This window comes from Pan paniscus, chromosome 19 (genome assembly GCF_029289425.2).
Source record: "Pan paniscus chromosome 19, NHGRI_mPanPan1-v2.0_pri, whole genome shotgun sequence".
In the NCBI taxonomy this organism is placed as follows: domain Eukaryota; kingdom Metazoa; phylum Chordata; class Mammalia; order Primates; family Hominidae; genus Pan; species Pan paniscus.
The window spans coordinates 79,918,518-79,946,240 of record NC_073268.2 but is presented as its reverse complement, the minus strand read 5'-3'; the positions used below and the strand labels follow the sequence as shown (position 1 = coordinate 79,946,240).

The following is a 27,723-nucleotide window of genomic DNA, read 5'->3' as shown; positions in this document are numbered from 1 at the left end:
TGCGCAGTGAGGAACGCGCGGGCAGAAGGGCGGGGCCGGGGCTACGGCTCCCGGAAGGCGCCTGACCTTAAAGCTCCAGAACGCCTCACAGGCTCCTCAGATACTCTGACGGGAAACTGCAGTTGGGTGGACAGTGTTCATGACCCATCTAGAAAGTGGGTCTGCGAATGAAGAAAAAGTGGCGTCAAGGGGCTAGCCAAAAATCCCAAGAGAAAACGGGTTGGACAGAAACCATATTTACATGAACATGCCTATAGTTTAAACTGTTGCATATACTACTAGAGCGACACTCTTGCCTCTGGCCACGTGGTCCCACACAGCATGGCCACCTTTAGCTTCCGGAGCACCGGTTCCGTGTGACGTCAACTTGACGGAATCCTAGGTAGGAGGATTGGGATAGGCGAGGGCAGTTCCGGCCCAGGGGCGGGGATTATGTAATTTTCCCAAAAGCCCCACCTCGCCTCAGCCGGGCGGGGGAGAGGGAGGTCTCAGGCTTTCCCCGGGGTTACGTCCCGCCCCGCAGGCTGCGCGCAGGCGCTGACGAGCCGCTCGCATTCTACGTAACGGACGGCGGAGGCTACGTGAAGAGAGGCGCGGCGTGACTGAGCTACGGTTCTGGCTGCGTCCTAGAGGCATCCGGGGCAGTAAAACCGCTGCGATCGCGGAGGCGGCGGCCAGGCCGAGAGGCAGGCGGGGCAGGGGTGTCGGACGCAGGGCGCTGGGCCGGGTTTCGGCTTCGGCCACAGGTAAGGAGCGGGCCAGGACGCGCTCGTCGGCGTGGCGGGGCCAGGCCGAGCGGTGACTCCGAGTTGCTTGGCCTGTAGCCCGGTCCGGTTGAGATAATTGTAATGGTTTGGGGGAACTTTCCCACGGAGCTGTGAGCAAATGATAGCCAAAAGGGCAGCGTTAGAGGAAATGTACAGTGTGTGCCGGAGGATGACATTAGGATGTATTGATTCTCTTGGGTGGGGAGAAACTAGGCAAAGGGGTTTAATAGAAGCAAAAACCTCTGTGGCCAGTCTCTTCTGGAGGTTTCTAAAATGAAACGTGTTTGTATCCAACACATATAAAGAGACAGAGGAAAGTCTGCATGATTCCCAGAATACTCGTTTTGGCCGTTGTCAGAAAGACCTAATCTAAAATGACAACAAGGAATGATGGCCTCACTCAGTCCTCTTTCCTCAAGTCTAGACTCAGTCGCTGAGGAACTATTGGATGAGCTTGCAGAAAATAATCAAACCAGACTTGTTAGCGCTTGTGTGAATTTTCCTTGGTCCTGTGTTGCTTGCTTCAGGAGTCATAGAGGCTGGGTGGTCTGGCAAGGACTTGTGCATTTGAGAACTGACAGGTGCAGCGGAGACTTCTAAGAGGGAAAGCCAAGGTAAAAATGGCTTGGATGATTGTAACCTAAATAACCTTGAAGGATCTCCATTATAGTGCTGAGTTATCTCAGAAGTGTTTCTATGGTGTGAATATTCTAATTGGAAATTCAATTTGAAATGATCGGATCTTTTGGCAGGCTGTTAATCGAGTTGACTGTTCCGGTGTTAACTTTTAGTTGCTTCTATTTGAAAAAAAAGTTTTAAGAGTAGGATTTGAAAAGGAGGCTGGGCGCGGTGGCCCACGTCTGTAATCCCAGCACTTTGGGAGGCCGAGACGGGGGGATCACGAGGTCAGGAGATGCAGACCATCCTGGCTAACACAGTGAAACCCCGTCTCTACTAAAAATACAAAAAATTAGCCCTGCGTGGTGGCGAGCGCCTGTAGTCCCAGCTACTTGGGAGGCTGAGGCAGAAGAATGGCGTGAACCCGGGAAGCGGAGCTTGCAGTGAGCCGAGATCGTGCCACTGCACTCCAGCCTGGGCGACAGAGTCAGACTCCGTCTCAAAAAAAAAAAAAAAAAAAAAAAAAAAAACCTTGGTATATATCTCCCGTAATACCCACTGCAGCCCTAACAGGCAAGTAGCAAATGGTATCCCTTTTTTGTATGTGGAGAACAGGGAATTTTAAGTAATTAGGCTAAGATCATATTGCTGGTAAATGGTAGAGCTGACATTTTATTTTATTATTTATTTATTTTTTTGAGACAGAGTCTCACCCTGTTGCCCAGGCTGGAGTGCAGTGGCGCAATCTTGGCTCTCTACAACCTCCATCTCTCGGGTTCAAGCGATTCTCCTGCCTCAGCGTACCGAGTAGCTGGGATTACAGGTGCCTGCCACCACGCCCGGCTAATTTTTGTATTTTTAGTAGAGGTGGGGTTTCACTATTTTGGCCAAGCTGGTCTCGAACTCCTGACCTCAAATGATCCACCCACCTCGGCCTCCCAAAGTGCTGGGATTACAGACGTGGACCACCACGCCTGGCCTAGAGCTGACATTTTAAACCAAGTTTAATTTCACCAAAGTATGTGCTGTTTTTCTATATTTCTTCCACTTTTGACCAAATATCACAACATGAGAACTAGAGGGAAAGCCTAGAAAAACTAGAAGAGAAACTTTAACAGGTAGTAATTTAGAGGACTGAAGACCCTTAGGCCTAGTGGAAGTGGAAAATATACATTCCAGAGTTTAAAAACACTCATTAGTAACTAAAGATGGTTAAAGGAAGCTAGGGATGTTTAGAGACACATCCCATACCTCTTTGAGGCTGGCATTGACAAAGTGGCATGCTTTCCCATAGATTGTCCCTTGATACTAACCTGAAGGATCAACTAGTATAAAAAGGATGTTTAGTCTTCCCTTGATATCTATGGGGGATTGGTTCCAGGACCCCTTGAGAATACCAAAATCCATGGATACTCAAGTCCCTTATATAAAATGGTGTAGTATTTACGTATAACCTATGCACCTCCTACCATATACTTATATATGTATATGTATATACACTATATAATTATCTCTAGATTACTTACAATACCTAATTTAATTGTATTTTTTTTAATTGTTCTTGCCTCCAAATCTGTTCCATCTGTGGTTGGTTGAATCCACAGATGTGGAACCCATGGGTAGGGCCTACTGTACTGTTGGCCTATCCTTTATGGCATTTCTCAAAATCATTTGTACCTTTCAAATTTTATGAACTTTAATTCTAAGAACATTTAATTTCTTTCTTTCTTTCTTCCTTCCTTCCTTCCTTCCTTTTTTTTTTTTTTTTTTTTTTGACACAGTCTCGCTCTGTCACCCAGGCTGGAGTGCAGTGGCATGATCTTGGCTCACTGCAATCTCCGTCTCCCAAGTTTAAGCAATTTTCCTGCCTCAGCCTCCCAAGTAGCTGGGATTACAGGTGTGTGCCACCATGCCTGGCTAATTTTTTGGTATTTTTAGTCGAGACGGGATTTCATCATGTTGACCAGGCTGCTCTCGAACTCCTGACCTCCGCTGATCTGCCCGTATTGGCCTCCCAAAGTGCTGGGATTACAGGTGTGAGCCACTGTGCCCAGCCTTTAAGAGCATTTAATTTCTTGAGCATCCATGGATTGCAAGGCATTTGACAATAACCTTCGATATTAAACTGATTTCTTTAAGAAGTTTCAGTGCTATAAATGAGATTTAGAATATTCTCCATCTCAGAGCACCTTGAAAGAGTAGTACATATTTCCCTTTGCCATACTCTCACTTCCGTTAATACTCAATTGCTTGCATTATGGCTTCCATCCTTACCACTTCCCTGCAGTTGCCAGTAATGATTTCATCATGACCTGGCCCCTGAGGGCCTTTCCAGCCTCCTTTCTCCCACTTGAGTCTACAAACCCAATGTCCTATCATACCAGGCTCCTAAAATATGCTATTTCAGGCCTCCATGCCAAACCTGTTCCGCAGTCTGCAATGCCTCTTCTCTAGTGACAAAAGTACACTACAGAAGAAAAAAAAAATTAGTCCAGGCACGGTGGCTCATGCCTGTAAATGCCTGTAATCCCAGCACTTTGGGAGGCCGAGGCAGGTGGATCACCTGAGGTCAGGAGTTCGAGACCAACCTGGCCAACATGGTGAAACCCCATCTGTACTTAAACTACAAAAAAAATTAGCCAGGCATGATGGTGAGCGCCTATAACCCAGCTACTCAGGAGGCTGAGACAGAAGAATCGCTTGAACCCAGGAGGCAGAGGTTGCAGTGACCCGAGATCACGCCACTACACTCCAACCTGGGCTACAGAGTGAGACTCTGCCTCAAAAAAAAAAAAAGAAAGAAAGAAAAAGAAAGACAAAATATCCAGAATTCTACCATACAAGCTAACTAATATTTGTATGTAAATGTATGTTTTTCTAAACTAAGCTTGTCCAACCCATGGCCTGCAGGCTGCATGTGACCCAGGACAGCTTTGAATGTGGCCTAATACAAATTCACAAACTTTCTTAAAACATTATGAGATATTTTTTAGCTTATTGGCTATCATTAGTGTTAGTGTATTTTATGTGTGGCCCAAGACAATTATTCTTCTTCCGTTGTGGCTCAGGGAAACCAAAAAATTTGACATCCCTGTTAAACTTTTTTGTTTTCTTTTTCTTTTCTTTTTTTTTTTTTTGAGATGGAGTTTCACTCTTGTTGCCCAGGCTGGACTGCAATGGCACTGTCTCGGCTCACTGCAACCTCCACCTCCTGATTCAAGCGATCCTCCTGCCTCAGCCTCCCAAGTAGCTGGGATTACAGGCGCCTGTCACCATGCCCGGCTAATTTTTGTATTTTTAGCAGAGACGAGGTTTCACCATGTTGGTCAGGCTGGCCTCAAACTCCTGACCTCAGGTGATCTGCCCACCTCAGCCTCCCAAAGTGCTGGGATTACAGGTGTGAGCCATCGCACACAGCCAAACCTTTTTCTTTATGTGCATTTGCTTCTAAAATGATCTGGGTTTCGACTTCATTTGTAACATTTTGGTTTTTTTTTTTTCTTTTAAACAGCCTTGCTCTGTTGCCCAGGCTGTAGTGCAGTGGCGCAGTCATGGCTCACTGAAGCCTCAACCTTCTGGGCTCAGGTGATTCTCCCACCTCAGCCACCAGAATAGCTGGACTACAGGTGCACACCACCAGACTTGGCTAATTTTTTTTTTTTTTTTTTTGAGACAGAGTCTCCCTGTGTCACCCGGGCTAGAGTGCAGTGGTGCAGTCTCAGCTCACAGCAACCTCTGCCTCCCAGGTTCAAGTGATTCTCATACCTCAGCCTCCCAAGTAGCTGGGATTACAAGTCACGCCACACGCTGGCTAATTTTTTAAATATTTTTAGTAGAGACAGGGTTTTACCATGTTGGCCAGGCTGGTCTCAAACTCCTGACCTCAAGTGATCTGCCTACCTTGGCCTCCCAAACTGCTGGGATTACAGGAATGAGCGTGAGACTTGGCTAATTTTTAAAAGCTTTTTTGTAGAGAGGAAGTCTCACTGTGTTTCCCAGGCTGTGTAACAATTTTTTTTTAATTACTTGGGGGTTTTTCTTTTGTTATTTGTGTTTTGTTTTGAGGCACGTTTCACTGTCACCCAGGCTGGAATGCATTAGCATGATCACAGTTGACTGCAGCCTCGGCCTGCCTCGTGAGCTCAAGCAATTTTCTCACCTCAGTCCCCCGAGTAGCTGGGACTACAGGCACATGCCACCAAACCCAGCTAATTTTTCTATTTTGTTTGTAGAGGTGGGTTTTCGCCATGTTGCCAAGGCTGGTCTCCAACTCTTGGGCTCGAGCAGTTCACTCACCCCAGTCTCCCACAGTGCTGGGATTACAGGGGAGAGCCACCACCCTATGTAACAATTTTTAATGGACAACAGTAGCTTTGGTTTTTGATACATCCATAGTTTAACCAAAGAGTTTAACCAAATTTCACCATCATAAATAATATTGTAGCACATGTCCTTGAAGCTGAATTCCTGTGCAAATTTATGTTCAGTTCAGGAATTGTGCTTTATCTTGGCATAGTACCTACTGTGGCGATATGCTTAGTGAAGGTACATTTAATTACAGTAGGATCATTGTGAAAAGCAGTGAATGCCAAAGGAGTTTTTATATTACTTTGCAATAATTGGTTAGCCTTTGATGATTATTGAATCCTTATATGTAACAAAAGTTCTGTTTTAGACAGATGCTGGTGGTTTTTAGGGAGGAAAAGTAGGGAGTGGGGAGAGCATTAAGACGATACCATTTAAAATAATATGGTGGCTCTTCAGCAGGTGGGGGTAACTTGTAGTGGCTGTAGGAATCAAAGAAGGAAACACCAGGATTTGATGGCTGATAGATTTCAAAGGAAAAAGAAGGCAAAACATTAGATATCTTGTTCTTTTCAACAAGCAAGACTGGAAAAATGTGATTGATATTAATATACGAATAGAGAAATTCAGATACCTGATGATTTTGAGATGACTATAGGCAGGGATTGGGTCAGCCTGAGGGGAGGCCTGTGAAGTAAGAATGGTCTTTATATTGTTTTAAAGTTTTTTTTAAAAAAAGAACAATATGCGGCAGAGACCAGTATGTACCCCATGAAGCCTAAAATATTTACTATCTTACTAGATACACGAAAAGTTTGTAGGGCATCAAAACAGATATGTCTTCAAGGTTACAGTGAGTTATGACATAGGGCTGGTGTTTAGATGAGGGACAGGACTGGAAATACAGCCTAAATGGGTTTGATGGTTGAAATATACTTTTCAAATTTCAGCTCAAATGGTCTCCCCACTTTTTTTTTTGTAAAGCCTTACCTATTTGGTAAAATGGTTACATTGTCGTCCATGTTTTCATATAATTTGGCACATATTTTGTCACAGATATGATATCATTATATTTGTTAATGCAGAAGCTTTTTTCACGTATTAGAAAACTTAATGTTCTTCAAAAAGCTATAAAATGATGATACATTGAATTCCATCATACACACTAAGAACAATTGGTTAGCAAAAAATTACTGCTTCTAAGCAAGTAATATGAAAGCACAGCCACCTACCACATTTGAGACGCAGCCTGAGAAGTGGTTCATAGCATGGACTCTGGAGGCAAAACTCTGGGATTAAATCACAGCTCTTTGTCACTTGGTAGTTGTACTACTTAGCATCTCTCTGCCCCATTTTCCTTATTAGTGAAATGGGGATGTTAATGTTGCAGCTTTCCTTAGAGGGTTGTTATGAGGATTAAATTAGTTGCTTTTTGTAAAGTCTTTGGAACAGTGTCTAGCACATAGTGATTTAAGTGTTTGCTCTTACGATAATTATGTTCATGCATGAACACAAATCAATCTAAGGGTGAATGGCTTTTTTATTCATGGATTATTCTTGTTACCACTAACAGATAAATAGCTACATCTTATTCCTTCATTTTTACCTCCTTCTCATTTTCTATAGAAAGCTTTTTAATAGGCCCTCAAAAAATGCTTATTGAATACTCTATGTAAATGGACAGAGTTTTAGAAAACCCAACCTAAAGAAATTAAATGACTTGGGTTGGGCACAGTGGCTCACACCTGTAATCCCAGCACTTTGGGAGGCCGAGACAGATGGATCACCCTGAGGTCAGGAGTTCACAACTAGCCTGGCCAACATGGTGAAACCCCATCTCTACTAAAAATACAAAAATTAGCCAGGCGTGGTGGCACATGCCTGTAATCCCAGCTACTCGGGAGGCTGAGGCAGGAGAATCGCTTGAACCCAGGAGGCAGAGGTTGCAGTGAGCCGAGATCGCACCATTGTGCTCCAACCTGGGCGACAAGAGCAAAACTCTGTCTCAAAAAAAAAGAAATTAAATAAATGACTTGATGACTTGTTGAAGATTTTACAGATATGTAGTGCCAGGATCCAGACTAGAACCCAAGCCTCTTGACCTTACTTCATTGTTCTTTATATAATGTGGTCTGAATCTAATAGTACCAAATAAGAGAAAAGCAGGAGAGGTTTATAGATTTTTACTGTTTATAAAATCTGATCAGTATGTATAGAATGGCAATCCATTTTGGGGTTCTCTTTTTTTTTAAGCTTTTTTTCTCAAGGTGCAATGAAAGCCTTCCACACTTTCTGTGTTGTCCTTCTGGTGTTTGGGAGTGTCTCTGAAGCCAAGTTTGATGATTTTGAGGATGAAGAGGACATAGTAGAGTATGATGATAATGACTTCGCTGAATTTGAGGATGTCATGGAAGACTCTGTTACTGAATCTCCTCAACGGGTCATAATCACTGAAGATGATGAAGATGAGACCACTGTGGAGTTGGAAGGGCAGGATGAAAACCAAGAAGGAGATTTTGAAGATGCAGATACCCAGGTGAGGCTCTTTTTATTAATTTCTTGGAAAAATTTGTAACTAGCACCTTTCCCAAACATTAAAATTAATCCTTAGGCTCAAGAGACCTTTACTGTCTGGAGTCTTCATTTTCATTCACTAGGTAGAGCTCTTCTAAATGTTTTGTGGTAAGTTTCCACCTTTTACATTAACAGAATGAATTGTGTTCTTCTATTGAAACCCTGACTGGAAGAGGGGTTAGAGAATAGATACTGTTTGTGGGTGAGAATTGTATTATTTAGAACTTTGCAATTGGCTGGGCACGGTGGCTCATGCCTGTAATCCCAGCACTTTGGGAGGCCAAGGCAGGCAGATCACCCAAGGTCAGGAGTTTGAGACCAGCCTGGCCAACATGGTGAAACCCTGTCTCTACTAAAAATACAAAATTAGCTGGGCGTGGTGGTGCGTGCCTGTCATGTCAGCTACTTGGGAGGCTGAGCCAAGAGAATCGCTTGAACCTGGGAGGTGGAGGTTGCAGTGAGCTGAGATTGAGCCACTGCACTTCAGCCTGGGTGATAGAGCAAGACCTTGTCTCCAAAAAAAAAAAAGAAAAGAAAAAACTTTGTCATCAAAAGCATGGGGACTCATGATTTTGGTGTTTTGGGTGCCCCCCAGCTTTATTGAGGTGTAACTGACAAAAATTGTATATATTTAAGGTGCACAACATAGTGTTTTGGTATACCTATACATACAATATGAAGTGCTTACCACAATCAAGGTAATTAACATAGTTGCCTCCGTGTGTGTGTGTGTGTGTGTGTGTGTGTGTGTGTGTGTGTGTGGGTGTGTGGTGAGAATACTTACAATATATTCTCTTAGCAGATTTCAAGTCTACAATACATTATTATTAACTGTAGTCACCATGCTGCACATTAGGTCTTCAGAACTTTTTCATTTTAAGCTGAAATTTGTACCCAATCGTTTTGTTAGAAACATGTAACATCTGTTTTCTGTGCTTGCTGCTTACACGTTCTGTTTTCCCCAACAAATGTTGCCAACAAAATGAGACACAGCTGCTGGTGACATTTGTAGAGGAAAACAGATGATGCCTCATTTTTGTAGGAGGGAGATACTGAGAGTGAACCATATGATGATGAAGAATTTGAAGGTTATGAAGACAAACCAGATACTTCTTCTAGCAAAAATAAAGACCCAATAACGATTGTTGATGTAGGTATCCAGGATTCTGAATTCCCAACTAAACAACAAAATGTCTTGTCATCAATCCCAGAAATAAAATTAATGATGTATAGCTGCTGTTAATGCAATAGTGGGAGCTGAGAAGGAGCTTGACATCAATTTTTCTGATAAAAATCAACACCTCTCCGTCTCAAAAAAAAAAAAAATCAACACCTACAGAAGCAACCCCTATTCATCATTGTAGCACTTCTAGTTTTACTACTTATCAGGGAATAAGTAAAATTTATTCCTTGGTGATGTACAGTACATTGAATTTATTTGGGGGTTAAGGACCAAGTGTAATACAAAGGGCTTTCCAGCTTTTCATCCCATTTGATTGTCCTTATATTTCCTTAAAGAATCTTTTATAAAGCTAGCCTAGAAAAGTAAAATGGACCTATTTTTCAAAGTATAACCTTATTCAATGACAGATATCTGAAGTATCCCTTCTGTTTATGGATTTTCTCATTCTTCCTGCCATGAGGTAGATTTCATTCTTCAGTCTCAGCCAACATTTAATGGAATGATTTTGCTTTTTTAGGTTCCTGCACACCTCCAGAACAGCTGGGAGAGTTATTATCTAGAAATTTTGATGGTGACTGGTCTGCTTGCTTATATCATGAATTACATCATTGGGAAGAATAAAAACAGTCGCCTTGCACAGGCCTGGTTTAACACTCATAGGGAGCTTTTGGAGAGCAACTTTACTTTAGTGGGTAAGTGAGGCCAATGTCAGCCCAGCTTCTTGCTTGAAAACAATCTGGTAAGGATGATGTATTCCCCTCAGTATAAACATCTAACTGCTTTCATGGAATACCAAAGAGGGTGCATTGTTTTTTCTCTCAAGGATTCCCCCTGCTCTTTTTTTTTTAATTTAATTTAATTTTATTATTATTATTACTATTTTTGAGATGGAGTCTCACTCTGTCACCAGGCTGGAGTGCAGTGGCGCGATCTCGGCTCACTGCAACCTCCACCTCCTGGGTTCAAGCGATTCTTCTGCCTCAGCCTCCCAAGTAGCTGGGACTACAGGCATGCACCACCATGCCCTGCTCATTTTTGTATTTTTAGTAGAGTCGGGGTTTCACCATGTTGGCCAGGATGGTCTCAATCTCTTGACCTCATGGTCCACCCACCTCGGCCTCCCGGATTGCAGGGATTACAGGCATGAGCCACCGCACCCGGCCTTTTTATTTTTATTTTTTTGAGGCAAGGTCTCACTCTGTTACCCAGGCTTATGTGCAGTGGTGATTACAGTTCACTGCAGCCTCGACCTCCCAGGTTCAAGAGATCCTTCCATCTTAGCCTTCTGAGTAGACAGGACTACAGGCACATGCTACCACACCCAGCTAATTTTTGTATTTTTTTTGTAGAGACAGAGTTTCATCATATTGCGCAGGCTGGTCTCGAACTCCTGGGCTCAAGCAATCTGCCTGCCTTGGCCTCCCAAATTGCTGGGATTACAGACGTGAGCTACTGCATCCAGCCTCGAGGATCCTGTTTTTTGGCCTGGTGCGGTGGCTCACACGTGTAATTCCAGTGCTTTGGGAGGCCAAGGTGGGAGGATTACTTGGGGCCAGGAGTTTAAGACCAGTCTGGGCAACATAGTGAGACCTTGTCTCTACAAATAAAATAAAATAAAAATTGGCCAGTCACAGTGGTGTGCTTCTGTGGTCCCAACTACTTGGGAGGATGAGGTGGGAGAATTGAGCTCAGGAGTTTGAGGCTGCAGTGGTACAGAATCATGCTCCCGCACTCCAGCCTGGGTGACAGAATGAGACCCTGTTTCTAAAAATAAGAATATATTGTATTTAATAATTTTCTCATCTTTCAAGAGTCAGCAGTAAAATTGCTAAACAGCTTCTGATTAGTATAATGTAATTGATGTTTTCAAAACACGTTGATAAAATTCTGACGGAAACCAAGAAAGTTTGACATTTTAGGTAGCTTGATAAATGCTCTCAATTCATCTTTTAGAAATTGAAAGTCCCTCAAAATTCCCTTAGAATCTGACACTTGAGTTTTGGATCCACTGCTGAAATATACATTGAAGGACTTCAAGGAACCTCTGTAGTTGTGCAATGTAGGGAATGAGGTGGACTAACCTCACATTCACCTATTTGGCATTTAGCACCTTATTTCTCTTTAATAGTAAGCATGTATCCACCTGCTGTGCAACACAGTAGTGTTTATATATTATGCTAGATACTTTGCATACAGTGTTTCTTATTTACTTTTTGTAACAATACTGTCAATTGGCTATAGTTGCTGTTTTCCTAAGGAGGAAACTGAAGGGCAGAAATGTTAAAACTTATCTAAGCTGTTAAATTGCAACCAAGATATCAGAACTTATCTACCTGTTTGCAAAGTCCACCTTGTCTCCACTATACCATAGTATTTCAGAGTATGTTTTGACCAGGAAATTCGAAAAAAAATAAATGAGCAGCTTTGGCTCCTTCTACTTCCCCTTGCTTGTTTTCATTTGGTGTATCAGTCCGTTTTCCCTTGTGAGGTTGAGCAATTTCTTTTGTATACTTAATGAATTAAATGAAGAGAGAAAGTATTGGAATTTGAGCTTTTTTCTAGAGTTAAAATACAACTCTTAATACCATTAGTAAGACCCAGTTATCATTTTGCATTGGAAAAGAAAGCTTGGTTAAAGTTAATTCATAGGAGACATAGTGAGAAATTGTTGAGTAGTTTGTATTAATGGTATTTTTTATTCACTCCATAGGAGTTTTTAACTTTTGGCAGAGATATTTCAACTGATTTTTTTCCCATTTTGTATGTACTCTGAGAGACTTATACTCTAAGCTGATCATCGTTAAACTGACAAGCATGTGCTTAGAATCCATATTTCTTCTAATACAGACAATAGTTTTAAAAGTAAAACGAACAGTGGTAATCTATTTTAGTCCCTGTCCAAACAGTTCTATAAGACAGCAAAGTATTGCTACTCTGAAGCTGTGATCATTTTGTGGTCAGGGTAGAGGAACGTGAGGTATTCGGCCTTGTTTCCTTTTTTTTTTTTTTTTTTGAGACAGAGTCTTGCTCTGTCATCCAGGCTGGAGTACAATGGTGCGATTTCAGCTCACTGCAACCTCCGCCTGCCGGGTTCAAGCTATTCTCCTGCCTCAGCCTCCTGAGTAGCTGGGACTACAGGTACGCGCCACCATGCCCGGCTAATTTTTTATAATTTTTTTTTTTTTTTTTTTTTTTAGTAGGGACAGGGTTTCACCATGCTGGCCAGGCTGGTCTCGAACTCCTGACCTCGTGATCCACTCACCTCAGCCTCCCAAAGTGCTGGGATTATAGGCGTGAGCCACCACCCCCGGCCCGGCCTTGACATTTTCTGCTGAGTCACATTAAGTGGTTTTACCCCTAGGGGATGATGGAACTAACAAAGAAGCCACAAGCACAGGAAAGTTGAACCAGGAGAATGAGCACATCTATAACCTGTGGTGTTCTGGTCGAGTGTGCTGTGAGGGCATGCTTATCCAGCTGAGGGTAAGTAGGAAACTTCTTGTACGATATATATCTTCCCTTAATTTTGTCCAGCTGTGATTCCCAGCCCCCCAATTCAGCATCTTATCCCTTCATGTTTGACTTAAAATGAGGTCTAAAAGTGATATTTATACTAACTGGCAAATGTGTCGTAAAGTATATTTGATGAAGCATTTGATTCTCCTTCAAGGCCTTTTTTTTATACTAAGTAGGAGTTGCAGTTGGATTTACTTACTTCTCTCATTTTTTTCAGTTCCTCAAGAGACAAGACTTACTGAATGTCCTGGCCCGGATGATGAGGCCAGTGAGTGATCAAGTGGTATGTATTCTTCCCGCTGGTTTTCTGTGTACAGACTGAATTATTTGTTTTCTTTCTTTCTTTTTTTTTTTTTTTTTTTTTTTTTGATGGAGTCTCACTCTGTTGCTCAGGCTGGAGTGCAATGGCATGATCTTGGCTCACTGCAACCTCTGCCTCCCGTATTCAAGCAATTCTCCTGCCTCAGCCTCCCAAGTAGCTGAGATTACAGATGCCCACCACCACGCCTGGCCAATTTTTGTATTTTTAGTAGAGTCAGGGTTTCACCATGTTGGCCAGGCCAGTCTCGAACTCCTGACCTCAAGTGATCCATCCACTCTGGCCTCCCAAAGTGCTGGGATTATAGACGTGAGCCATCACGCTTGCCCCAGACTGAATTATTTCCTAGAGCTTTTTCCATTTCTGCCTGGATTGTGTTTGGAGTTTCTGGCAATTTATGTCCCTTGACAAAAAATGGACCCTTTTTCTCCTTGGACAGAGCATCATCTTCCACTCTGTGCAACTGTCAGGGGGCCTTCATGGGCCTTTTGGTAGGAAAGAGGTGATACTCTGTCACCACATAGATCAATGGAGTTAGCCTTGACAATAGAGGGCAAAGCAATTGTGAAAGGTAATGGCCCTCATGGGTAACTTGGCTCCTTGTATATGTTTTTATCTTTGGCAGATAGCTGGGTTTCTTCTCAAATATGTTTTGCTTCAAATAATACGTTTCTGGCCGAATAAGCTCCAGTCATGATCTGAGGACCTTATGTTTGGTGTATCTTCTTTCCTTTATTAAATCAATATGTTTATCTGCAAATTGTGTCCTTTGTCACAAATACCACATTCCTTCTTCATTGTTTCTTTTTTTTTTTTTTTTTTTTTTTGAGACGGAGTCTTGCTCTGTTGCCAAGCTGGAGTGGAGTGGTGCAATCTCGGCTCACTGCAATCTCTGCCTCCTGGATTCAAGTAATTCTCCTGCCTCAGCCTCCCGAGTAGCTGGGACTACAGGCGCCCGCCACCACTCCCAGCCAATTTTTTGTATTTTAGTAGAGATGGGGTTTCACCATGTTGGCCAGGATGGTCTCGATCTCCTGACCTCGTGATCCGCCCGTGTTGGCCTCCCAGAGTGCTGGGATTACAGGCATGAGCCCACTGCACCCGGCCTCTTCATTCTTTCAATAAATAATTATGCTGGCTCCCACTGCTACAAGAAACAAAAATATAGAAGACAGTTTTTTTCTTTCCTATAATAGAATAAGAGATAGATATGTATATATGTGAAAGTGTGAAATAGTATTTGGTTAGTAAGTGCTTTGTTAGTGATGTAAATTGGGTACTTTCAAATGTTATTGGATTGAAAATCATTGTTTTTTATATATATATATATATATATAATTTTTTTTTTTTTGGAGACAGAATCTCACTCTATCACCCAGGCTGGAGTGCAATGGCTTGACCTTGGCTCACTGCAACCTCCGCCTCCCGGGTTCAAGCGATTTTCCTGCCTCAGCCTCCCAAGTAGTTGAGATTACAGGCGCCTGCCACCATGCCCAGCTAATTTTTGTATTTTTAGTAGAGACGGGGTTTCACCATGTTGGTCAGGCTGGTCTCGAACTTCTGACCTCAGGTGATCCACCCGCCTCAGCCTCCCAAAGTGCTGGGATTACAGGCAAGAGTCACTGCACCCAGCCCCACTGTTATATTTTAAAGATCTCATTTTTACTTGTAAACCTGTATTTTTATTTCAATTTTTCTAACATGGCCATGATGACTTAGTCCACTAAAATTTAGAACCCTATCAGTTAATATTTCTGTCATCCTTTCTCCCACAAACTGCCATCTTATTAGGAGGAAAGTTTGCTGTATCCTCAGCCATCTTTTTGTAGAAATTATTCTTTAAAAGTGTTTTAATCATTTTCAGTTCTCATTCCCTCTCTCTCTCGCTCCTCCTGCTAAGAGAAATTGCTTCAACAAATATGTGGCTCTTTATATTTTATTTGCCCCTTTTTTTGGAATTCTGTTTAAGGTTTGCTTTGTGTAATTTCCCATCAACGATGGAAGAGCAGAAAACGTTTTCTTTTACAGCTGCCATCTTACCAGTTCTTTTCCTATATTAACATTTTCCTTCTTCCATATACTAAAAATTATTTCACCCAAGCATTTAAAGATGTAATTAATATAACAAATATATCATATCAGACTCTTTTAGGCTTATAATTTTTTATCTTTCTGGCCCAGAGTACTAGTAACTGTTTACTTGTCTGGGCTGTTTTCCAATACAAACAGCCAATTCTCAGATTCTCTGTATACCAACTGGGTATCCCACAATTGAATTCAATAATAATAATAATTCTTTTTAATTTTGTAAATTTAAATTTTTTTTTTTTTTTCTAGAGACCGAGATTTGCTATGTTGCCCAGGCAGTTCATGTTGCCCTGTCCTTAAGTGATCCTCTCACCTGGGCCTCCCAAAGTGCTGGGATTACAGGCATGAGCCACTGTGCCCAGCCTCAATTCAGTTCTGACACTATCTACCTGGAGTTAGCTTCAAATCCTACAGATTAAAGGGCTCAGCCCCACAAGACTGCCCCACTTCAGATGCAGTTGAATGTCCCAGGTTACCCATACTACCATCTGGACTTCTGACCAACTAACTATTAATCAGGGGTTCCTATGACCTCCCCTCTCAACCAATAATTTGTTAGAATGGCTCATAGAACTTGAAAAGACACTTATATTTACTGGTTTATTATAAGGGATAAAACTCAGGAGTAGCCAAATGAAAGAAAGACACAGGAAGAAACAGGGTTGGGAGTCGTTCGGAGCTTTCATGCCCTCCCTGAGCACACCACCCTCCCAGCAGGTTGATGTGTTCACCAGCTTGGAAGCTCTCTAAATCTTGTTCAAGAGTTTTTGTAGAACTCAATTTCGTCCTCCCTCTCTTTCACGGAGGTAAGGGCAAGGCTGAAGGTCTCTACCCTCTAAGCACTTGGTTTTTCTGGTTATCGGCACCATCCTGAGGCTAACTAGGGTCTATGTTAAGTCACCCCATTAGAATAAACTCAGGTGTGATTAAAAGGGGCTCAGTATAAGTAACAAAAGATACTCTTGTTATTCAGGAAATTCAAAGGGCTTTAGGAGCTCTGTGCCTGAAACCTGGGATAAAAACCAAATATATTTCAGTTTATTCCACATTATTCCATTTAGGTTTTGTTTATTTTTTATTTTTGGACTTGAGTGCTCCTGTGTGAAGTATTGAGTGTATTCGTGTTCTATTACTACGTAGCAAATTACCCAAGTGTAGCAGCTTAAAACAACCCTCATTTATTATGTTACAGTTTCTGCAGGTCAGAAGTGCAGCATGTATTGAGTGGGTCCTCTAGGGTTTTAACAGGCTGAAATCAAGATGTCATTCAGGTTAGAGTTCTCTGAAGCTTAGGGTCCTCTTAATGTCATTTGGGTTGTTGGCAGAATTCAGTTCCTTGTGGGTGTAGGTTCCTGTTTTCTTTTCCTTTTTTTTTTTTTTTTTTTTTAATTCTTTTTGAGACAGGGTCTTGCTCTGTCACCTAGCATGGAGTGCACGATCATCACTTACTACAGCCTCCAGCTTCTGGGGCTCAATCGATCCTCCTGCCTCAGCCTCTTGAGTAGCTGGGACTACAGGCATGCATCACAATGCCTGGCTAATTTTTCTTTCTTTTTTTTTTTTTTTTTGTACAGATGGGGTCCCATTACGTTGCCTAGGCTGGTCTTGAACTCCTGGGCTCAAGCAGTCTTCCTCCTTTTGCCTCCTAAAGTGCTAGGATTACAGGTGTGAGCCACCATGCCTGGCCTTTTCTTTCTTTTTTAGAGATCGGGTCTGGTCTCAAACTCCTGGCATCAAGCAGTCATGCCTCAGCCTCCCAGGTAGCTAGGCTTAAAGGCACGAACTACTGTAGTCCCTATTTTCTTGCTAGCTGTCAACTGGGAACCACTCAGTTCCTAAAGGCCACCCTTAGGTCTTTACCATATGTGCCCTACCACCAACCTTCCCATAAGCCCTTTCATATTTTGACTTTCTTCTTCAAGTAGGGCTATAGTCCCTTTTAAGGACTTGCTTAATTAGGTTGGATACACCCAAGATAATGTCCCTTTTGGTTAATTCACAGTCAGCTGATTAGGGACCTTCTGCCATAAAACAGCCTGATTATGGGGGTAATATTCCATCATATTTGCAAATCCCAATCACTTAAAGGGAGAGTATATGCACCAGCGGGGAGGGAATCTTAAGGGTCATTTAGAAATCTGCCTATCACAGAACCTAACAGGTGAATTTTGTTGTTTTTTACATTTTTTTAAAAGCAAATAAAAGTAACCATGAATGATGAAGACATGGATACCTACGTATTTGCTGTTGGCACACGGAAAGCCTTGGTGCGACTACAGAAAGAGATGCAGGATTTGGTATGTCAGGTTGCTCCAACTCAAATATACGTAGAACTGTGTCTCCTTAGCACACACATATTCAGCTTCATTGCATAATAAAAGGTCATATCTTACTTTCAATTACTTCTTCCTCTAGAGTGAGTTTTGTAGTGATAAACCTAAGTCTGGAGCAAAGTATGGACTGCCGGACTCTTTGGCCATCCTGTCAGAGATGGGAGAAGTCACAGACGGAATGATGGATACAAAGGTAAATGCGACAGAAGACATACATTTGCCAGGCCTTGGCATTTACAGGACACTCTCCCTAAAAGTCTCATTGTACAAGTTCATCATTTTATGGCAATGTATTAGTTTTACATTCCTTTCCCACACAAATATTAAAATACCTTCTTTAAGCAATAAATTAGCTTGTCAAAAGGACAATTTGATTAGTCAAGAAGTTCTCTAAATCAAGAGCAAATTGTTCCTGGGATTGCTAATGACTTTCAGGTTTTTTTTTGAAAAAGGAATATAGCTTCTAATCTTTTTCGTCATGTCATTTAGTCTTTTTTTTTTTTGAGCTCCAGTTTGTGTGGGAGGAGAGGGATGTGTAGAGAGCCCTCCTCCTTTGTTTTTAAAAAGATGGGGTCTTGAGATGTTGCCCAGGCTGGAGTGCAGTGGCTATTCATGTGTGTGATAGATCTCACTGCAGCATCAAACTTCTGGGCTCAAGTGTTCTTCCTGCCTCAGCAAGAGCCCACCATTGTGCCTGGCTGAGAGAGCCATTTCTTTCTATTGGTTGTGTAATGGTAACAGATCTTAGTATCATAAGAATACAGGATAACTCAGAGATGGTTATAAATGTAAGTTCAAGGTGACATGTTTATAAAGGATCCCCTGAAATTATTTTAGGTGTTATCTTTATGCTTTCATTCTTGTTTCGACCATTATTTTGAGAAATATTTTTAGCTGCTCGAAAAGAATCTTAATCATTGGTATGACTAAAAAGGAGTACTACTTTTTTTTTTTTTTTTTTTCTTAGTAGAGATGGGGTTTCGCTGTGTTGGCCAGGCTGGTCTGGAATTCCTGGCCTCAAGTGATCCACCCACCTTGGCCTCCCAAAGCTCTTGGATTACAGGCATGAGCCACTGCACCCAGCCTGGAGTACTACTTTAATTCTAAAGAGATTCCCTATCTTATTGAAATTTAATTTTTAAAAAGCTTTAGCCTTGTCCGCGCGCTGTGGTTCACACTTGTAATCTCAACACTTTGGGTGGCGGAGGCAGGAGAATCACTTGAGTCCAGGGATTCAGGACTAGCCTGGGCAACATAGTGAGACCCTGTCTCTACAGTAAAAAAATTAGCCAGGTGTGGTGGTGTGTTCCTTTAGTCCCAGCTACTCAGGAGGCTGAGGCAGGAAGATCACTTGAGCCCAGGAGATTAAGGCTATGGTAAGCTATGATTGTGCCACTGCACTCTAGCCTGGGCAAGAGAGCAACACCTTGTCACAAAAAATAAATAAAAAGCAATGAACACGCTTTGGTCTTAATGAATGACATTGTATAAAAGTAAGGATTGAAAGGTGAATTTCTTTTTTTTTTTTTCTTCTTTTTTTTGAGACAGAGTGTTGCTCTGTCGCCCAGACCGGAGTACAGTGGCGTGGTCTCTGCTCATGGCAACCTCTACCTCCCGGGTTCAAACGCTTCTCGTGCCTCAGCCTCTTGGATAGCTGGGGTTACAGGCACATGCCACCATGCCCGGCTAATTTTTTTGTATTTTTAGTAGAGATGGTGTTTCACTGTGTTGGCCAGGCTGATCTCAAATTCTCAAACTCCTTGCCTCAAGTGATCCACCTGCCTCCCAAAGTGCGGGGATTACTGGCGTGAGCCGTTGCACCATCTCAAAGAGTGAATATCTTTAGGAAAAAAAGGGAAATGCATTAAACCTTGCTTTTAAAAAATATTATTTTCTTTTTTTCAGATGGTTCACTTTCTTACACACTATGCTGACAAGATTGAATCTGTTCATTTTTCAGACCAGTTCTCTGGTCCAAAAATTATGCAAGAGTACGTATAAGATAAAATTGTTGAAATTAATTTTCCTCACTAGCTTTCTGTGTTGAAACACCTGTAAGGTGCTTCTGCAATATCCCTTACCAAATGTGTGAAGGAAGTTGGTGACAGGCCTCCACATTTTCCTTTGCTTTGACTGCATGCATCATAAGAGGTCATTGTAAACCTATGGGAGAGAAATGAGCCTCCCCTATCCCAGTTTGTATGTGTCCCTGCATGTTTGTGCCACTGACTCAGTGAGATGGTTGGGAATCTTACAGAATGGCTGGTACTAATAAAATGCAGTGGGTTTTTTTGTTTTGTTTTGTTTTTTGTTTGTTTGAGACGCTGTCTCACTCTGTTGCCTAGGCTGGAGTGCGGTGGCGCAATCTTGGTTCACTGCAACCTCCGCCTCCCGGGTTCAAGCAATTCTCCTGTCTCAGCCTCCTGAGTAGCTGGGATTACAGGCGTGCACCACCACACTCGGCTAATTTTTGTATTTTTAGTAGAGATGGGGTTTCACCATGTTGGTCAGGCTGGTCTCGAACTCCTGACCTCGTGATCCACCTGCCTTGGCCTCCCAAAGTGCTGGAATTATAAGCGTGAGCCACCATGCCCCAGTCCATAGGTTCTTTTTTTTATGATAATAATTTGTGTGTGATGTTTGACTTATGTCTGATTACAAATCTGTGTGTTTTGTAATTTATGGCCTTTTCTGGCTTCCCTCTTTGAATAGTTAGGTGATTGTATCCTTTCCTAGCATAGAAGCCCACAATGTCCATAGGGTTTCTAGCTTTATAGTAATACTGTTCAGGAGTACATATTCAGGACTTGGATTTGTTCTTTGAATTCACAGCCTGTCTCAGGAGAGCGTATTTATTTACCTTTATGCTCGGTTTCAAACTGGTTCTGACTAAATTTTTAGTTGAAGACTACCCTCTGATAGGCTGTGGAGTTGAGCACAATTCAAGCCAATCTGGATTTTAGTTGTATACTAAGATTACTCAGGTCCTTATGCCTCTAGATAGTGCTGCATCATCCTTGTCTTGCTCAACTCAGTGGCACTGAGGACAGTGTTTCACATTGTAGCGTTCATCATGCCTTTTAAATATGAGATGGAGGGCAATTGATAGTCAAAGGATTCATATAGGCAGAGATTACAAAGGAATCTTCAATGACAGAACTAAATTATATATGCTATAGTAGATTATCCCTAAATTTATTCTGGGCCTAACTCAAAAATAAGATAATAAGATGCCTTGTTATAGGAAGATAGAATAGGAGTTGGAAATAAAACATAAAAATCCATCAAAATAAGCAAAAATGTATCTAAAATATGGGCCTCATACTTAAATATAGGCTCATTTCTGGCTCCCCAGGTGAGATGGAATATACCCTTGCCTGGAGGGAACATCACTGGAGGTGTTCAAATATAGGATAAAGATCACTTGAGAATGCATCCATCAGATAGACGAGTGGACCAGATGACCTGTAAAGCTCCTTCATTATATTTGACTTGGGTATGCCAAGCCAAATACTGTGCTGATTATGTGCAGGTATCTGTTCATCTAAGTGTATTGGGTGACTTGTGTACATGGAAAACATCTTTCTTGTATTCCTTCTTAATTGCCTTTTCTTTTATGACAGGGAAGGTCAGCCTTTAAAGCTACCTGACACTAAGAGGACACTGTTGTTTACATTTAATGGTAAGTATTCTGGGTCCTTTCTGGGTTCTTAGTCTTCTCTGAGATGACCTTAAGGAGAGTATTGTTTCCTCCTAAATGATAGCTTTAAAACTACGTCAAAACTATAAGCCTATGCTTGCTTACTGATTTCCAGATTTCTTCAAGAAGAAATTACCTATTATATATTTTAATTTATATTTTCTGCTGCATTTTAACTGCCTAACAAACTTAGAGAAATGAGTCTCTTAAGATTAAAAAAAAAAAAAGAGTTGGGTGACCTGGAAATATTAATGCTACCATTAACTCAGTAGGAAAAATGGCTTTGTTTTCCAGTGCCTGGCTCAGGTAACACTTACCCAAAGGATATGGAGGCACTGCTACCCCTGATGAACATGGTGATTTATTCTATTGATAAAGCCAAAAAGTTCCGACTCAACAGAGAAGTAAGACCCAATGCCTGTATTATATAAATTGACACCTTTTTTTGTTTCTTCTCAAGGGGGAGGGCAGCTATCAATGATTTCAGTGACTGAATTTTTGCTAGTTGATTTAGAAGTGCCAAATGGGAGTAGTTTTATGAAAGAATGCTAAACGGGATTTTGTTGCTGTTGACTAGAAGTGGATTTCTTATGAAATACTTTGTTTCTTGGGGAAGGGCAAACAAAAAGCAGATAAGAACCGTGCCCGAGTAGAAGAGAACTTCTTGAAACTGACACATGTGCAAAGACAGGAAGCAGCACAGTCTCGGCGGGAGGAGAAAAAAAGAGCAGAGAAGGAGCGAATCATGAATGAGGAAGATCCTGAGAAACAGCGCAGGCTGGAGGTTAGACAAACTTATCACTGGGGTAAAACTACGATTTGTAAGGATGACTGCTTGTGTTCTGTTGGTTGTTAAGGTAATCTTTGTAGGCTAAAAGTTTAGCATTTTCTCAACATTTGGGACATTGTATCAATTGATAACACTATAAAGAAGAATAAATAATCCTTCCTGTTCAAGTCGTGCCACACTGAGTCTGTGAACGTGAAAAATTATCAGTATTATCCTGTTCCCCCAGCACAATTTCATTTTGAAAATTCCATTATCAGTTTTCAAGCCAAACACTTTGGTAGAAAGAAGTTAGAAATTTTAATAGAAGGCAGCACATGCGCCCTATTATCTAAATAAACTTGTTATGTAAAATTTAAAATCTGATTATAGAATTAGAGATTTCCAATATTTTTGTTTGTATTTTTGTTTTCTGTTTTTTACCTAACTAGAATCTCAAACTCAAAAGCTTTTTGGGTATAGTATGTTATATTTGAAAGCTCGGTATGATCTGATGTGTTTCTGAAATAAGATGCCATAGTCCAGCTCTAAATTTTTTTTTTTTTTTTTTTTTTTTGAGATGGAGTCTCACTCTGTCACCCAGGCTGGAGTGCAATGGCGCAATATTGGCTCAGTGCAGTCTCCGCCTCCCGGGTTCAAGCCATTCTCCTGCCTCAGCCTCCCAAGTAGCTGGGACTACAGGTGTGCGCCACTCAGCTCTAAAATTTTAGACCTTGTAAATGCTGGTCAAGAAAGAGAACAAAGGCCAGGTGCAGTGGCTCACGCTTGTAATCCCAGCACTTTGGGAGGCTAAGGCAAGCAGATTGCTTGAGCCCAGGAGTTCAAAACAAGCCTGGGCAACATCATGAGACCTTGTCTCTACTAGTAAAAAAAAAAAAAAAATTAGCTGTGCATAGTGGTGCACACCTGTAGTCCCAACTACTTGGGAGACTGAGGTGGAAGGATTACTTGAACCTGGGAGATTGAGGCTGCAGTGAGCTATGATCACACCACTGCACTCTAGCCTGGGCAGCCAAAAAAAAAAGAGGGAGAGGACAGGCCGGGCGTGGTGGCTCACACCTGTAATCCCAGCACTTTGGGAGGCTGAGGCGGGAGGATCACAAGGTCAGGAGTTCGAGACCAGCCTGACCAACATGCTGAAACCCCGTCTCTACTAAAAACAAAAAAAAAATCAGCTGGGCGTGGTGGCGCGTGCCTGTAATCCCAGCTACTCAGGAGGCTGAGACAGGAGAATTGCTTGAACCCGAGAGGCAGAGGTTGCAGTGAGCAGGGATCGAGCCACTGCACTCCAGCCTGGGTGACAGAGGGAGACCCTGTCTCAAAAAAAAAAGAGGGAGAGGACAAAGTTCTGAAAGATGTGAATTTTAGTAAGAATAATCTTGAGATAATTGAAGAATATTCTTAGGAGCAAAGGGGTCACGTGTCCAAGAAAATGTGAGCTGCTGTGCGGGCCTGCATTTGACAGCAGTGTCATTAATGCTGTTGAGTGAACTGCCCAGGATACTACAGGCCTGTCATCATCATCTTACCCCTTTTATCATTTTTTTGTTTTATTTGACTTGGTTTAGTGATAGGTATTTTTCCCCTGAAAATGTAGCTCTGTGTTTATGCAGTCTTCTTTATAAATAAATATGGCTTTTTATGTACATGTGAAGAATCTACATAGGAATCATTAATAGGTAATGCCTTTCATTTTTCTATAAAAGGAAGTTCTACATTTCTTTCTAAGGTTTGAAACTATAATGAGTTAAAGGAAGAGGGGGCCTGAAACTTAACCTGAGTCAGATTGTAAGCTTCTTGTCGATGTAAATCATTTAATTTTTTTGAACCACCACTTTATAGTATCTGGTCTGGGCACCTTGTAAAAAGATCTGGTGAACTCAATAGAACAACCCACCCAAACCCCTCTACCAGTGTATGATATGAAAGCTCCTTTTTTTCTTTTAATTTATTTTTATTTTTATTTTTGAGACAGGGTCTCACTCTGTTGCCCAGGCTAGAGTACAGTGGCAAAATCGTAGCTCGCTGCAGCTTCGAACTCCTGGGCTCAAGCCATCCTCCCGCTTCGGCCTCCCAATATGCTGGGAATACAGGTGTGAGCCACTGTGCCCAGCCAGAGAGCTCCACTTCACTCACATCTTTTCAAAAACTAGTTATTAATTTTTTTTTTTTTTTTGAGACAGAGTCTCGCTCTTTCACCAGGCTGGAGTGCAGTGGCGCGATCTCAGCTCGCTGCAGCCTCCACCTCCCGGGTTCAAGCGATTCTTCTGCCTCAGCCTCCCTAGTAGCTAGGACTACAGGCACATGCCACCATGCTCAGCTAATTTTTGTATTTTTAGTAGAGATGGGGTTTCACCATGTTGATCAGGATAGTTTCAATCTCTTGACCTCGTGATCTGCCTGCTTCAGCCTCCCAAAGTGCTGGGATTACAGGCGTGAGCCACCGTGCCAGGTCTTTTTTTTTTTTTTTTTTTTCCTTATTCTGGTAGTGGGGAAATGGTATCCCACTTGTTTTGTTTTGTTTTGTTTTGTTTTGTTTGAGACATAGTCTTGCTGTGTTGCCCAGGCAGAGTGCAATGGCGTGATCTCAGCTTACTGCAACCTCTGCCTCCTGGGTTCAAGCGATTCTCCTGCCTCAGCTGGGATTACAGGTGCCTGCCTCCATGCCCGGCTAATTTTTGTATTTTTTAGTAGAAATGGGGTTTCACCATGTTGGTCAGGCTGGTCTCGAACTCCTGACCTCAGGTGATCCACCCACCTCAGCCTCTCAAAGTGCTGGGATTACAGGCGTGAGCCACTACGCCCAGCTATTTTTTGAATTATTATTGAAGTTGAACATTTTTCATGTGTATTGACTTAACATAAATATCTCTTAAATGTGCTAGCATAAATATATTTATCTTTTTTTTTTTTTTTTTTTTCTTTGAGACAGACTCACTCTGTCGCCCAGGCTGGAATGCAGTGGCACAATCTTGGCTCACTGCAACCTCCGCCTCCCAGGTTCAAGTGATTCTCGTGCCTCAGCCCCCCAAGTAGCTGGGATTACAGGTGCCCGCCACCACACCTGGCTAATTTTTGTATTTTTAGTAGAGATGAGGTTTCACCACATTGGCCAGGCTGATCTTGAACTCCTGATCTCTCAAGTAATCCACCCACCTCAGCCTCCCAAAGTGTAGGCGTGGTTTCACCACATTAGCCAGGCTGGTCTCGAACTCCTGACCTCTCAAGAGGCCCACCAGCCTCAGCCACTGCGCCCGGCCAATATTTCTTATACATGATATCGTATTCTGTGTATCATTAGTTTTACACATGTGTGTAATATGTAATATGGGAGATAGGGATAGATAGTGCTGGGAAAAGAGTGAATGTGGTGAAGGTAGGGGTTGGGACAATGGGAAGAGGACATTGGGATCGAACCTGGGAGGCAGAGGTTGCAGTGAGTCGGGATTGCGCCATTGCACTCCAGCCTGGGGAACAAGAGCGAAACTCCACCTCAAAAAAAAATTGAAAAGAAACCTAAGATAGGCCGGGCGCGGTGGCTTATGCCTATAATCCTAACACTTTGGGAGGCCGAGGCAGGTAGATCACTTGAGGTCAGGAGTTCAACACCAGCCTGGCCAATATGGTGAAACCCCATCTCTACTAAGAATACAAAAATTAGCTGGGCATGATGGCACACACCTGTAATCCCACCTACTCCGGGGGCTGAGGCAGGAGAGTCATCCCAGGCAACAGAGCAAGAATTCTGTCTCAAAAACAAACACAAACAAAAAAAAAACCTGGCCAGGCACATTGGCTCACGCCTGTAATCCCAGCACGTTGGGAGGCCATAGTGGGTGAATTGCCTGAGGTCAGGAGTTTGAGACCAGCCTGGCCAACATGGTGAAACCCCGTCTCTGCTAAAAATACAAAAATCAGCTGGGTGTGGTGGCACGTGCCTGTAATCCCAGCTACTCGGGAGGCTAAGGCAGGAGAATGGCTTGAACCCGGAAGGCAGAGGCTACAATGACCCGAGATTGTGCCACTGCACTCCAGCCTGGGTGACACAGCAAGACCCTATCTCAAAAAAAAATAAAGAAAAAACCTAAGACAGTCATTAGTTCCCAAACCAGGAATTTACAAATCACCCTTTGAAACCTAATTTGTTGCACTATGAAGAACTATATATGCTTTGCGCTTCTTCTTTTCTTCCCTATTTTCTCCATCCTGTACCAGTTGAGTATATTTCTGAGCACATTTTTACCCCAGTACCCTAAAAATAAGAAGTTTGAGATTGTAGCTGAAATAAACTTTTAATCAGGTGTGAGCACTAGTGGCCAACAGTGAAGTCATACTTTGACTTGACCTCTAAGGCTTCTATCAGTCCACATAATAATAACCTGAACCTTCTTACTCTTCTATGTAACTTCCTAATTCCTAAATAAAAATATGATAAATTTGATAATTTTTATCACATTTGATAAATATGATGTCTCAAATAGAGCATTATGAATTTAAGTATTATGTGCAGGTATGGTGTCTGTGCTAATAAGAAATTTGCAATGAATAACCTGATGGAACAAGATTCTTAAAATTTATTGAACTGAAGTAGAATGTATCTTCTGGCAGTTATACATTTATGATATAATCCCATCATGAATGGTATGGTGAACATCAGGCTAAGTGTTCCCTGGGTACAGAAAAAAATCAAACCAGAATAACAAAGGCTGGTTAATTATAGTAGTTTCTTTCAAAACTGAGATTTTAGTTTACCTTTGCTTCATTTGAAGTTGATTTAATTTTCATTCACTAATGTAGATATTGGCAATTATTTTTATAACTATCTTCTAGAATGTTATGGTGCAAGCCTAAGTTTTTGAATAATACTATAGGCAGTATTCTAATTTGGATTTTTTTTTAACATATGTTTCAAGCTTAATTTGAATTCTCTTGTCCCCACTCCCTTTCTCTATTTATTACCCCTTCTTTCTCTAGGAGGCTGCATTGAGGCGTGAGCAAAAGAAGTTGGAAAAGAAGCAAATGAAAATGAAACAAATCAAAGTGAAAGCCATGTAAAGCCATCCCAGAGATTTGAGTTCTGATGCCACCTATAAGCTCTGAATTCACAGGAAACATGAAAAACGCCAGTCCATTTCTCAACCTTAAATTTCAGACAGTCTTGGGCAACTGAGAAATCCTTATTTCATCATCTACTCTGTTTGGGGTTTGGGGTTTTACAGAGATTGAAGATACCTGGAAAGGGCTCTGTTTCAAGAATTTTTTTTTCCAGATAATCAAATTATTTTGATTATTTTATAAAAGGAATGATCTATGAAATCTGTGTAGGTTTTAAATATTTTAAAAATTATAATACAAATCATCAGTGCTTTTAGTACTTCAGTGTTTAAAGAAATACCATGAAATTTATAGGTAGATAACCAGATTGTTGCTTTTTGTTTAAACCAAGCAGTTGAAATGGCTATAAAGACTGACTCTAAACCAAGATTCTGCAAATAATGATTGGAATTGCACAATAAACATTGCTTGATGTTTT

At 41.8% G+C, this 27,723-nt stretch overlaps 1 protein-coding gene across 2 annotated transcripts; it reads left to right on the top strand.

Annotated features, from left to right (window-relative positions):
- Window positions 1–100: 100 nt before the first annotated feature.
- On the top strand, window positions 101–27,723 carry CCDC47 (coiled-coil domain containing 47). 2 transcript variants are annotated; one of them, XM_003811347.5, is made up of 13 exons: window positions 101–746; window positions 7,944–8,226; window positions 9,307–9,414; window positions 9,965–10,139; window positions 12,809–12,930; window positions 13,181–13,246; window positions 17,566–17,667; window positions 17,786–17,896; window positions 19,609–19,694; window positions 21,327–21,385; window positions 21,698–21,807; window positions 22,020–22,187; window positions 27,165–27,723. In XM_003811347.5, the coding sequence occupies exons 2-13, from the start codon at window positions 7,963–7,965 to the stop codon at window positions 27,243–27,245; spliced, it is 1,452 nt and encodes a 483-aa protein (XP_003811395.1). In that variant the 5' UTR covers window positions 101–746; window positions 7,944–7,962; the 3' UTR covers window positions 27,246–27,723. The 2 variants fall into 2 exon arrangements, with proteins under 2 accessions (XP_003811395.1, XP_054958112.1); XM_055102137.2 differs by having other exon boundaries at window positions 513–746; window positions 8,041–8,226.